The 13499-nt window shown below is 56.9% G+C and overlaps 1 protein-coding gene across 2 annotated transcripts in view; it reads left to right on the forward strand.

Annotated features, from left to right (window-relative positions):
• Positions 1-765: 765 nt before the first annotated feature.
• The window catches only part of CLCN7 (chloride voltage-gated channel 7), a 28144-nt gene continuing 15410 nt past the window's right edge, over positions 766-13499 (forward strand). Inside the window, exons 1-3 of one of the 2 annotated variants that reach the window (XM_068908072.1) lie at positions 766-1001; positions 10086-10157; positions 13152-13223. In XM_068908072.1, the coding sequence (XP_068764173.1) occupies positions 867-1001; positions 10086-10157; positions 13152-13223 (279 nt within the window). In that variant the 5' untranslated portion in view covers positions 766-866. The remainder of the gene's footprint in view (positions 1002-10085; positions 10158-13151; positions 13224-13499) is intronic. The other variant, XM_068908073.1, reaches the window with a different exon arrangement.

A 13499-nucleotide genomic window follows, 5' to 3' on the forward strand; every position in this document is an offset into this window, starting at 1 on the left:
GCGCTGGGCGCCTTCCGCTCCCTCCGACGGGAGTGGGAGGAGGCCCTGGCGGGAGCAGCTCAGCACCGCGCAGGATGCGTCGCGGGCTCCGTCACAGGCAGGTGCCCTCTGCGGGTCCCCGCGGCCCCGTCACCGACGGCTGAGTCAGAACCAGGCTGGCTGTAGCATGGAAAAGCCCGTGACTGGGAATGAGCCAGAGCTGCCGGAGCCGCTGCTTCCCGTCCTGCCCTCGGCTGCGGCCCTTCCTCCTCTGCCCCTGCCAGACGGATGCCTTGGATGGCGCCGTGGCTGGGCCCCAAGCGCCGGGCCCGAGGGCGCCGGGGACGAGCCTCCAGCCGGCGGCCTCTGCAGGGCGGCAGGTCCACGCGGGCGGCTGTCCTGCCCTTGCTCCTGGCCCACGGCCTCCCAAGACGGTGCGGAGGGGCCAGGCGCTGTGTGGGGCTGGGAGGGATGGGGTCTCCCGGCCGGCTGGCGCCTTTCTTCCCTCCCCCCCCCCCCAACCTTGGCTGCGGTCACTAATGTCACGACTGCGTCCGGTCTCTGCCCCGGCGCGCGTGGCTGCTCCTCCAGCCGGGGCAGCAGTTGTCTCTGGAGCCCGAGCTGCTGCTGGCTGTCACCCGGAGAGCCGGGAGGAGCAGGGCCAGGCGGCTCGGCCCCCTGCTCCGGCCCCGAACGGCGCCTCGGCCGCGGCGCCCCGCCCGCACCCCCGCGCGGGGACTACAGCTCCCGTGGTGCCGCGGGGCGGGGGCGGCCGCGGCGGCCGCCGTAGCGCGCTCACGTGACGGCGGCGGCGGCGGGTCACATGACCGGCCGGTGAGGCAGGGGCCGGCGGAGGTGCGCGCGCCGCCCCGCTCCCGCCGCCCCGCATGGCCAACGTCGCCAAGAAGGTGTCCTGGTCCGGCCGCGACCGCGACGACGAGGACGACGACGAGGACGGGCGCGCGGGCGAGGCCACCCCGCTGCTCAACGGCACCGGCCCCGGGGCGGGCGGCGCCCGGCAGGTGGGGCGGGCGGCGGCCGCAGCCGCCTCTGGGCTCCCCCGAGCTGGGGGGAGGCAGAACGGCGCCGGGCTCCGGGCCGAGCGGAGGTTTCCTGCCGCGGGGAGAAGCCGGCGCAGAGCCCCGGGCGGCGGCGGCGCCCGGTCGCTCGCGGCGGGGGAGACGGAGCCCCCCGGGCGCGGGGCGCTGCCGCGTACCCCGCCTCGCATGCCGCTCTGTGAGAGCCTGCGGCCTGGCGGGCTGCCGCTCCGCTCCGCTCGTGCGCGCTGGAGCATCGGGGCAGGTAGCGGCTGTGCGCTGCCGTGTCGCGCGGTGCGGCCCGCCAGGGACCGTGCGGCAAAAAGCAAGTCCGCGGCGGGCCGCGTTGTGAGTACAGGGGTGCCAACTTCCTACAAATTAATTCTGGGTAACTAATTTCATCCCATGACTCCTCTCTGGCGTAACGCAAGGTTGTTACTTATGCGCTCTGTGCAGCTGTCTCTTTCCCACGTGTAACGCGGTTAGCTGAAGCACGGTGCGTTGCTTGCAGAGACGCTTGGCGCGTGTTACAAAAGCGAAGCGGTCGCCTGGAGGCTGCTGCCTGGTCTTCGGTGCTGGGGCCATGGTTTGGGCCAGCGGGGCAGGGAGACGTCAGACTGGGTCCGTGGGATGTTTCTGTGCGAGCGCCACGTGGGAGATGGGCTGCCGCAAAACGATGCTCTTGAATTTCCTATGAAAAGTTTGCTGGGAGACTTGAACTTAGCTGAGAGCTGCCTGTGCCAGCCTTTGGCAGCCGTTAGCGCATGTCTTGTTGAGCGTGATTCTGTGCTGCCTTACTCCTGGGCAAGTTAGAACAGCAAATTAATTACAGGGAAATGCTGAATTCATTAGGCTGGAAGCTGCTAATTAATCTCTGCCAGAGATGGGCAGGGCTGGCTGGGAAGAGTTGGCTGCACTGCTGCAACTGTTTTGATGTAAAAGTAAAACTAAGCTCCAACATTGGTACAACAGGACCTGATATCTTTATCGGCCATATCGTTTTTAAAGGTGATGTGGTGAATTTTGCAATCCAGAGTTGAAAGCATGTTAAAATAAGGATTAACCAGCTCTCTCGGCTGTGGGTCCTTGGGAAGGTGACTTTACTGGTGGCTCTGAAGATATGCCTGAGCCTGCCTGCAGTAGGGACTGCAGCGTTGCGCCGAGAGACTTGTCCCTGCCGATCTGCCCGTGTGCTTGTTGTCACAGCGTCCCTTTGTGGTGCGGACGGTTCAGGCTCCAGCTGTGCTGGTGGCAGCTGGGTGACGGGGCACTGTGTGGCACTTCCCTTAGCAAAGCGTGGCAGCGAGCACTTTGCCGTGCCTCCGAACGCGCGGCGGGAATGACCGACAGCCGGACAGAAAACACTTGCTTCCAGGCAGCGGCGCTGACCTGGCAGCGGCTAGGATCGATACTGGAGCTTTTCGATCACTTCGAAGCATAGCCCAGCGGCTTCTCTACCACAACAGCCCTTTGACCTACGTGCCGTATAGCTCCACGGAGCCCTTTGCTATGCTTACAGCCGTTCAGAGCCGCAAAGAGCCCTGTAGGCGTGTAAGGAAGGGACGGGGTCACTGGAAACCTCGCTGTGTCTAGTAGTTGTCAGTGGCCTGCTTACACGGTTAAGGAAAGGAAAGCCGCAGGATGGGATAGCTCCAAGAGACAAGGCTGGGAGCCTGAGAAGTGAAGACAGGACAACGTTGGCAGAGAAACTGAGAGAGACATGAGCCGTTTAGCTCGCAGGAGACTGTTAAATTGGGGCCATTGTAATAGGAAAAAAAAAATCTCACCTGGGGAGTTTCTTCCTTTTCTCACATGTTCATTTAATAGAAATGAAAGTGATCTTAAAATGACAGAAGGAAACACGAGTCTTTAGTTCCCAACTAACTGCTGTAAGAGATCGAGAGCTTGTGGGTGGAGAGTCAGAAAGGACTATTTGGATAAACATGATGATAGCAGGGATGCTGGAGGACTGTGGCTGAGGACTCGTTCTGCTCTGGGCCTGCGTTCGCCAGCCTGCTGGGAGAGGAGCTGAGCGCTGCTCCGGAGCTGGCGGAGCTTTCCCCTCTCCTCGGGACTGTATAGCGTCTGCTGGGCCCCTCTTGACCGTGTCGAGAAAGCCAGGGCGGCCGTCTGTACGGGGACTGCGAGAATCACGTGCGTCTGAGCACGTGGGCTGCCCCTGCTCCCACGCTCCTGAATCTTGCCTGTACCTTATTGATTCTCAATCTGAAAAGTGGGTGGACAATTTTAGTAAGAGCAGCCAAGTTCCGTCATTAGCTTAAGGTTTTTTTTCAGAAAAAAAATTACTTTTCCTTCACTGCCCATGCAGGATGCGCTCTGTGCCAAAATACCTTGTAAATGGATTTGGAAATTGGTATAACGCTCATGTTCCAGAGGGTGCCTGAAAAGGGCTGTGCAAACAGGGGATTTATCAAACTGAATAACGAATACTCGGCCTGCTGTTGAGCAGTTGTGAAACTGTGATGGGAGGCTCGTATCTGTTAACCGCTACAGGATTATTTTTAGTCTGTACGTGTTGCCGGGTTTTGTTTTCTTTTTAATACAAGTAACAGGAAATAAAGTGCTGCCTTTGAGGCTGGGTGGATTTTCATGTTTACTGCGATTAGATAATCTTGAGGGGGTGGTGGTAGAAGAGAAGACTATTGAAGAAGCCCTAATTCCTGCCCCAATGGGGGCAGGTTGTGCATCCCATGGGTACCAGTGCGAGGGAACGCACGTCCTTGCCTGTGCGCTGTGGGGAGCGTCAGGCCTTGAGCTGACCTCTGCGGAAAGCAGGTGACCTTGGGCGATGGCAGGAGCTTCCCCGAGTTATTCTAGCAAGTCTGATCATTTCTACTTTGTGCCCCCATCGTTTGGGGTAGCAGCGATGCTGAGCAGAGCTCTAACCTCAAGCTGCTTCTCCGCAGAGGAGCACAGGAGGAGAAGGTGATGCCTGGGAAAAGGAACCTGGAGAAAGGCAGGTAGGACTGGAGGGAAAGGTGTGCACTGATCCCCCTGGTTGAGATGGAGCTGCAGGACTGAAGGGCAAGGAGAGGCCTTGCCTTCACGTGAGTCTGGCAGCAAAATCACAGCCAAGTGATGACATCGTGGCGAGAGTCTGGACGTTTTCTGCCTCCTTTATGAGCCTGGAGACGAGGGGTCTCATTGGTGCCAGTGCGGGGAGCGTTGTGCGTTTCGGGGATGGCTGGTGTTCAGTGTGCTGTGCGCTCCTGCTTTGAGATGGCTGCGTGGTTTGAAGCCCATCGTGACCATGCTTACGTAACGGAGAAAGGAGCCTATGAAAGGCCCGCAGCTTGGCTGCTCCGTACGTCGTCGTGACTGGGGACAGGGCTTCCTCCGCTAATGAAGCGCCAGTGACGCAGCCTTGCAGACTGGAGCCATCCTGCTGCCCGCCTCTGAACGTGCACCTGGGGCCGATCAGTGCATGCATGCGTGCTGGAGGTGGCTGGGGCCAAAAGGGCCCTGGGGACTGGAAATGGTCTGTCCTTCCTTCTCCTTTCTTATGCAATATGGTGTGGTATGGGCTCTTGATGTGTGCTTCATCTCGCTGAAAGCCACGTGCTTCCAGAGCCTGTTAGTGTGTAGCAGGCTGGTAATAAGGTACGGGGATACAGGAGGGCATCTTCTCTCCAGATGGTGGTCGCTGGGCGTGGGTGATGATGTCCTGCAGGGAATAGCCTCCTTGGCTCATCCACGTGGAAGTCAGCTGTGCAGTTGAGTCAAATTGTCCCTATTTGTGGTTCTTCAGAGCAAAGCAAGGCACTAAGTTTGCTGTATACGCAGTCAGTGTTTGTTCTGCAAGCGTTTTAGATAGCCTTGATTGAAGTCGCTCTGCTTTTCACAGACCGGGCTTGCTTTGTTGTTGGTCTGCTTTGAAGTAAAGCACGTCGCCGTATCAAGCATAGCGGTGTGGCTTATCAGGTTTGTTAAACAGTGGCCAGTTACATTTGCTTATGTTACGGCCTGTGGCTTGCCGTAAGCAGATAAAGCCAAGCCCTGGGACGCTAACGGCTGTACTGGCATCTCCTGCCCCTACCAGTGTGCTTTTGTTATATGCCAAACCAGTGCTGGGGCCTGGATTAAACTGTCACTTTGATCGCTGGGGTGATCCTTCTGGGGTGTGAGTAGAACCTGGTGTTGAAGACAGTTAGCTAGGTTTCTCTTTCTTACTGCAATTCATCCCGAGTTTGCTCTTGCCCTTGGAGAGTGCTGCTGGACCCTCTCACAGGAGGTCACTGGAGGTCTCGAGCTCAGCCTCTACTAAGAGCAGATCCATTAGATCGGGTTGCTTGGGGCTGCCTCCAGTGGAGAATTGAATATCTCCATGGAGAGAGATCCTTCACCCTCTCTGGATCTCTGTTTCAGTGCATGACCACCCTCAGGGTGAGAGTTTTTCCCTAATATCTAAGCAGAACCTCCCTCCAGGTATGCTCTGACAGGTGCCAAACAGAGGGGAAGGATCACTCCCCTGGCCCTGCTGGCGGTGCTCGTGCTCGCACAGCCCAGGAGGTGGTCGACCTCCTCCTCAACTTGTCCACCGAGCCCTCCACAAGGCCTTTTCAGCAAAGTTGCTTTCTAGCCACTGGAGTTAGTCTGTCCCAGGTGCGGGACTCTGTGTTTGCCTTGGCTGAACTGCAGGAGGTTCCCTTCAGCCCGCTCCTGCAGCCTGTTGAGGGCCCTCAGAAGAGCAGCCCTGGCCTCCAGCACGTCGACTGCTCCCCCCAGTTTTGGTATTATCGGTGAACTTGCTGCACTCTGTCCCGTTGTCCAGGTCGTTAACAAAGACGTTAAGCAGTATTGACCCAACCAGTAGGCCAGATCAAGGCTCGAATCATCTCTTGGCAGAGCTCACAATTGGTAAGGAATTAGCTTTACCACCCAAACGGGCCGAGTGCGAGGGCTGGATAACATCGTGGCTCATCCGCCTTTATCAGAGGTAGCTCCAGCTGGCTGGAGTGTTTCCCTCGCCCAAGGGCTTCGCAGAAGGTGTTGGTGGGATTGGGACTGGAAAGCTGTTAATCTGTCTGCATCCTCTGGGTTTTGGCAACGGTGTGCGTCGTTGTATGGAGATAATTGTACTGCAGATGCACCAACGTTGTATGCGCCCAGGGACGGTGGCTGTCTCAGCCAGAATTTGAAGAGCATCCAAACTAGGGTAGTGCTATCCGTGTGCTAAATAAATCTTTGGACCGTGCCTGAGCATCCTACTGTCTTGTCTTTTGCTTGCCCAAATCCCCCCCCCTTTCCCTTTTATAAAAGACGGGTGCTGGTGGCAGTAGCTTTTCCCTGTTTCCTGGCACGTGATTGCTGTTCTGGGCGAGATGGGAGCCAGCTCCCTGCTATAAATGAAACGCAGCCGCTCTGAATGCCGGTCTGAGGCCAGGTTTTAGGCGAAAGCGGGCAGGGCTTCTTTGTGTCACATAAAAATCTCTTGCTTGCATAATGAAGTTCAGCCTCAGGTCTAAATGCCTCTCCCTCTCCTTCGTGTGTGGCTGTCTTCTGCTGCCATGCAACGCGCTAGGGAAAGAGCGGCTGCGTCGTGGCTCCAGGAGGCTCCTTCTGCACAGGGAATGGGTGGTAGGGTGCCCGTTTGGCCACGTTTGGTCTCCTCGCAGATCCGCGGGTGCACGTGAGGATTGTGAAAGGGGAATCCAGGGTCTTGTATGGCTGCGGAGACTGGACTCGCCCCTGGGACTAGCGGGAGGAGGATTCCCCTAAGGGCTCTTCCCATCTTGGCGTGGGAATGGCTTGCTGAAGGATCTGCCTGAGGTTTGGCCCCAGGCGTGAGTGGGAAGATGGGATGAGTGACAGGTTTGTGAATTCATTGCTTTGATCTTGGCCTGGACGTGGAGCATCTAATGGGAGCCTTAAATCTCTCCGCTTCCTAAAAGCAAGCGGCGAGAGGTGCTTGAAAAATCCCTGCTTTGTCCCTCCCAGAGTTTCAGAGCGAGGACTGTGATCTCGGTACTTTCCTAGGAAACTAGGGGCCTGGCCAGGACTCCTGCAAGTGCCCAGCTACTCCAGGCACAAAAGGGCACTGAAATGGGCAGTTTCTGCTCCTAGCTGTTGACTCTGCATTTGTGTAAATCCTGACTGCTCCCCCCGCCCCCATCTGCTTGTGGGTGTAACAGCTTTGCATCTGCCTGGCTCATAGCCCACTTCGGTGCCGTGAGAGGCTCCTGTCGTCCTTCCCCTGGGCTGAGCAGTGTCTGCTGTGTGGCTAGCTGCCTGGGGTTAAGACAGGCTTTGGGGTGGAGATATTGTCACCCCAGGCTAATCTGCCGCTTTCTGGTAGCGGAGAGGGACAATGGGAGGTGAGGTGGCATAAGGAAAATTAAGCTAGCTTGGAGCATGTGATGGTACAGCCCCAGCAAGGCATGAGCTCGAGGGGGAAGGGGAGAGGGAAGAATGTTTCATCATGTAATCAAGGAGTTGAACTTCTCGTGGGTAGTCCAGCAACCTCCTCTCTGGACAAGCCTGCACGACTTTTGCAAAGGGTCAAAGCAGCTCCTTTAGAGGAGGATTGTGGAGCCGTGATGGGCAGGAACCAAAGACCACCTTGCTCTCTGAGGAAATCTGTGCCCAAAAGCTGTTCTTTGGGATTGGGCCGTTCCCTTGGAGCATCTTGTGCTTGGCCCTTTCTGCAGGAAGATCTGTCTCTCCGTTGCCTCTTCCATGTGAGCTGTGCTAGTCCAGGCCGGGTCCTGGGACGTCTCGGGGACAGTCTTGCCTGCCGCAGGACTGGCTGTTGGGGACGAAAGGGCACTGCTGAGAGTTTGAGAAGCTGGGGCAAAACCCAGCCGCTGGTCAGAGTGTAAATGAGAACTTGGAACAGATGGAGAAATGGGAAAATAGGTCAGGCTGCAAGCACAAAGGGATATTCTTCATCGGCAGTGACGCGTGCGGCTCCGGGCTGCTCTGGCCTGCAGGTTGCAGCCAAGGTCTGTGGGGGATTAAAGCAGCAGGGGCTTGGTCTGGGATCTGCTGGCTTGCCAGCCCCATGTGCCAGGACCCTGCTGGTGCTCACAGGCAGGCACTCGTTTATTCTCCATTTGGAGAAGAGGGCTACTGGAGGGGCTGAGGCACCAGAGAGGAACGTTTTAGCATTGAGAAGTGATGTTTAAGCTGTATTTAGTGACGGTGCTTTCACACCCTTGTACATCCCCATGTTTCACAACAGCAATGGGGAGGGAAGCGGAGGGGTGATGGCAGCTCAGCTGCTAGCAGAGACTCTGCCGCGCTGATATTGGTGGGGCTCCTTGTGGCCCTGCCTAGCTGAAGCCTGGCTCAGTCATAGCCCAGGCTGTTGCCCCTGTTGGCCAGGACCTGAAAGAGGTACCCAAAATACTCAAAAACTGTGTTATGCAATTGTGCTGCCAGGAACAACCCTGAGTGCTCTCCAGCAAAAGGAGAACCTGTCTCCCCAGCGAGACGCTCAGCAGTAGATGTCCCTTCCCGGCAGGGCACTGGCCCCGTCTCCACTGGTGCTAGTGTGTCTGAGGCTGCGCTGGAACAACACGCTCTGCTTCCTCTTGTGTGTGTTTTGCTGGCAGCCAGCCCAGGCGTTGTTGCAGACCTGGATGTGCCGAGAGGTTTGAGGGAGATGAATGTATTGATGCACTCGTCTCCCCTGGCTGGGAACAACTCCCGTGGACTGGATGGCAGAGGAAAACTCTTATTTGCTGGCCTGGCTCACAAGCTGAGGAACAGCCCTGGTGGGTTTAGGGTCGTGCTGGTGACCAGAGAGATGCCCCTTGCTGCTTGGGGTAGTTTCTCCCTTTCCTGTCCAGAGGCCCCATAGAGCTCCTGGCCAGGGCAGGAGAGCTTGACAAGGGGAAGACGATGGAGAGGCAGAAACCCAAATTCTTGGGATCCCTGGTTTTCCACACCTCTCTCCTGCTCTCTATACTAAGTGATGTGAGGACTCTGTTGATTGAACCAGCATCCCAGCAGGCAGTTGTAGAGAGCAGGACCCTGCCTGGCTTCAAGGGCGAGGCAGGGTGCAGATGGTATAAACTGCTACAGCTCTGTGCAGTGTGGAGGAAGCATCTCCCCAGCCTGGAGATGCTCCCCAAACTAGGTCTGGTTCCCAGTGTCCCATCTCTAGAGATGGGCTGGACATGGTGCTCCCGTGTCCTCCTGTCCCTTCTGCCACAACCTGCTCTGCTCCAGCAGTTACAGGCAGAAGCTGAAAGTGTGAGTGGTTATAGAGCAACTTCTACCATCGCTGGGTTTGGAGAGCGATCTGGAGCCTCCCTCTGAGCACAGCATCTCTTTGTGCGTGTGTGCGCCTGCACGTGTGCGCACGGGATCCCACCTGAGGGAAGTACAAGGCAATGGCTCAAAGGCGAGGAGGTGCAATGACTCTCATTTGCATGTTTGCAGCATACAGGAGCAGCCTGTTGGCTCTGGCCTCTTGAGGGCTGCAAAGCCAGAGGCTGCTCAGCCCAAGGAGTCCGGGCTCACTTTGGAGCGGCGTAGCCGTTCGTCTGCGAATTAAGGAGGTTACTTTCTGAGGGAGTGTGAAACGTGCTACTCGGCAAGGGGTCATTTTGTTGACTGTGCAGCTGCTGCTCCAAGATGCTGTGTCCCCAGGCAGTAAATTGTTGTTGACTGTCACCAGCTCTCGCGGCTTTCACTTGCCAGTCCCAAATGAGCCACTGTTGACTGGCGCCTTCCCCAGGGTGAACTGGCTCTGCCGACCAGGAGGCTGCAGCAGCTTTCACAAGCCCCAGTAGACTACTGCTGTGTCGTGCACCCTTCTGGGCAGCTTGAGGTAGCCTTTGGGTTGACATGGCCGTGACAAGACTGCACAGTTCCACGGGCTCGTTGGTGTGTCCTCCAGGAGCAGCTGTTCCTATGTGCTGCCCCTCCTAGGATCCTGGCTGTGGGCAGCCAGGTGGAGCTCGGTGTGAGGTGGGAGAGTGCGAGCACCTGCGTGCCTGCTGGCCAGCCAAGCGCTCCTGCTCCTTCCTCCTGCAGAGACTCACTGAGCTATGTGGTCATGGTGCATCCATGAATTGACCTCATTTTCCCTTCTTTTCTTAGTTCACTCCTTCCTCCTTCTTGCGCATTGGGCAGCTGAGCAATGTGGATCTCAATGAGGACGTCCGTGAGCTGGTGAGTGGCACAGAAAGGGGCTAGCAGTTACTGAGTTTCCCTGCTGTGAAGTAACACATGGGAAACGCTCCCAGGGCGGTTTCAGCCCATAGGAGACCCCTTTCCTTCTTCCATTAACAGCACAAAGTGCTACTCTTTCTCCCCGCTTGTCCTGCTAGAGCTCCTACGTGGCCATCCTAGAGTAGAGCGCCGCAGTGTTTCCTCCCCCGGCTCAAGGCCAAGTGCTTGTGTGCATTGTGACCGAGTGGCTGCGGCATCACCCAGAGATCTCGCTTGGCTGAGCTCTATAGTGGCAGGGGAGAGCAGAAGAGAAGTAGTGGTCGGAAGCACAAGGGCCTCTTTAACCCCGGAGGAGTTCTGGTTTGAAGGGCTTGTTGGAGCTCTGAAGCAGAAGGAGACTCTTGAAGCTACCAAATAAGCGTCTCGGGGCTAAGCTCAGACTGGCTTGGTCTCCCTTCTTCCCTATGCTTTCTCTGTTGGACTCTATCCTCTCTCTTTTCTAGCTTCCCCTCTGTTTTCCTCTAGCCAGCCTCAGTAGGCGCCAAAGGGGTTGTCACCATAGGTGGAGCGTGGGTGGCTGGGGAGGGACCTGCACTCTGGGAGGCCAGCCAGGGCTCCTGGGCCGGCTTCCTGGGCTGGGTATGGGGAGCCTGCTGCTGCTCTGCCTTGACCTTCACCGGTTCCTCTTTAGCTGTACTGCTGGCCTGAAATCATTGCGGTCCCCTGTGCTTTTCCAGGCCAGCAGCAGCAGTCTGTCACCGCGGGGAAGTTCCTCTTACAGCAGTGCCAAGTGGAAAGTCCTGCGGCGCCAACGGGGCGCAGGGCCTCCCGGAATATTTCAGGGTGTTCTGCTGATGAAGTTCCTCACGTTACACTTGTCTGATGATTGAGCAAGTGAGAGCTTTCTGCTTGCTGTCATCTGAACCCAGGACTCATCCAGAGGACGGTGCTGTGCTTAACTGAACGGTTCAGAGCGGGAGCGTGACTGCTCATACCTGACGCTTCACGGGGGCCTGGGGCCACAGTGCAGTTAGGGGAATTGCTGCCATGAGCTCCGCTAGGATGCAGGCGCTCTCCGTGTGTGCTGAGACGCTTTGGTCATTGCCGCCGTGTTGGTTAGCTCTGACGCAGCAGTACTCGGTGCTGTACGTACACTGCGGTGTTGTCCTGCCCCAAGGTCTGTAGCCTCACTTGAATAGGGTATAGACAATTGCAAAAACGGGTGGGATGACGGGCGATGTCTTCCTTTTTGTAGCGTGAGCTCCTCATTGACTTAAAGCTGCTTACTGTCCCTGCTCAGCCAAGGGTAGGGACAGCCACGTTTCATCCAAGACAAGAGCACCGACTCCTTTATGGGACCGCACTCGGTTAGCAAACCCTGCTGCGTGTGTCCCCATGCCATGCGGGAAGAGGCTGGGGTCTGTGCAGGCCTTGGTTGTAGCGTGACAGCAACTGGAGAGGGACGTCTGGGCTGTGCTCCTTGCCGGGAACAGGGCAAGCGGCAGTTGGGACGTCTTGTTCCTGTGGAAACACTCAAGTTTCAAGTTAATCCCCGCCATGACACATGCCTGAAAATCTTTTCTCTGCAGATGCTTCTGCCTTAGTTCTGGAGCTGTTGGAAGTACAAATATGAAGGAGAACTTTGTTAAATGTTTGTTGCGAAAATCTTACGTGGGGAAAAATATGTCTTAATTCCCTGTCTTGGAGAAAAGTCTGGATCAGCTTTGGCCGTGGTTGTAATGCAGTGCCTGGAGAAGGGCATGTTATGCCAATGCCACTGGGGTCCCTCCTGCCGCCTTGGCAAATGCCCTAATTCGGAGCTAGGAAAAGATTGCATGATTGAAGACTTTTGGAAAACAGAATTTGGTTTCTACCCAAAAACGCAGGCCTGCTTGAAATAGCTCCTTGCCTTAGGCTGAAGGAATTTCCTGCAGAGGCGAAATGTTGCCCTCCGCTGGGAGCATGGAGCAACTCTGAGTAGACACCAGAACAACAACTTACTAAAATGGCAGCATTTAGTACCTGACTGTGCCAAAGCCCTGTCTGCCCAGTCCCTTGCTCTGCCTTACATGCGACTGCGATGTCCGTAGTGAAACATCCTGCTCCGGGGCTGGAGAGGAGGTCGCAAGGGCTGGGTGAACACAGGAAAGCTTATACCAGGCAGCTTAAATCTACCCCCAGCGTGGGGCTGGTGGAAAATCATCCCAGGTCCTGGCTTCCTGGGCAGTTTGCAGTGTGGCCTGTGTCTCTGCAGTTCTCCCTGCCTGTCCTGAGCGTTAATACGATCCCAGCGTTATGGCACTCCTGCCTCGGTGTCAGTCATCACTTACCTTCAGTCAATGTTGTTCTTTCAAGTAACTGAAGTAACGTGGCAGTGCTAATGTCCCCCAGCCCTTGAGGCTCAAACAGCCGAAGGAAGGTGGAGATGGGGAAATGATTGCAATTTTGGGGCTGGCGCTGTGCTCTTTGGGGCCCTGACTCCTGACTTGCAGTGGGGATTGGTGGAGCTGAGGTGGGGGGCAGTTCCCCGGGGGCAGACAGGGCTGCTCAGAGCAGTGGCAGCTTGCTCCCAGGCAAGGGGACAGGCCAGGCAGGCAGCTCCGACCATGGAGGCGCCCCCGAGGTGCTCCCTCTTGGCTCTCTTCTCCCTGCCTTCCCGCCTACCTTTCTTGGCAAGGGATGCGCCTGTGTAGGATGACTTGTGTTAGGGCATCTTCAGTGAACGGGAAAGGCTGGACGCGGCTTCGGAGAGGGCTGATGTGCCCAGCCAGCACGTGCGCGCTGACACTGTTTGCACTTAACAGCTGCTCCGCAGAAACTGCTGGTTGAGTCTTGCAGAATGAGGCACCGAGGCCCCTCCAGCAAATGCCTTTTGGCTTTCAAATAATCGGGGACCTTCTCCAGTGCTGGAGCAAGTGACCAGCCCCGGTGCAAGGGGAGGGTCATGTGGAGGTTGGGCCCGGCTCTCCTAACCGGAGCTTCGTTGTCCTCTAGGAGACGGAGCTCCCTCGGCAGCATCCCAACGAGATCCCCCACAATGAGAAACTTCTGTCGCTCAAGTATGAGGTGAGTGCCCGGTTCTCTCCCTCGGCTGCCTCTTGCCCCTTGGGAGCTGCCCTCTGACAAGCAACAGGCGATACACCTGGGGTAGCCGGCACGGTAGCTTACAGCTGCCGAGCTGGTGTGAAGTGGTCAGAAAGATCCCTGTTTGCCCTTGGAGGGATTTTGGAAGGGAAAGAAAGGGTCAAGGGAGGAAAAGAAGCAGGACTGGGGATATGCGGTGGGGCAGGGATGGGGGTCTGAGGCCAGCCCTCCTCTAGCACAGGCATATTTCTTGCATAT

The sequence above is a fragment of the Struthio camelus genome, chromosome 15, assembly GCF_040807025.1.
Source record: "Struthio camelus isolate bStrCam1 chromosome 15, bStrCam1.hap1, whole genome shotgun sequence".
Lineage (NCBI taxonomy): Eukaryota > Metazoa > Chordata > Aves > Struthioniformes > Struthionidae > Struthio > Struthio camelus.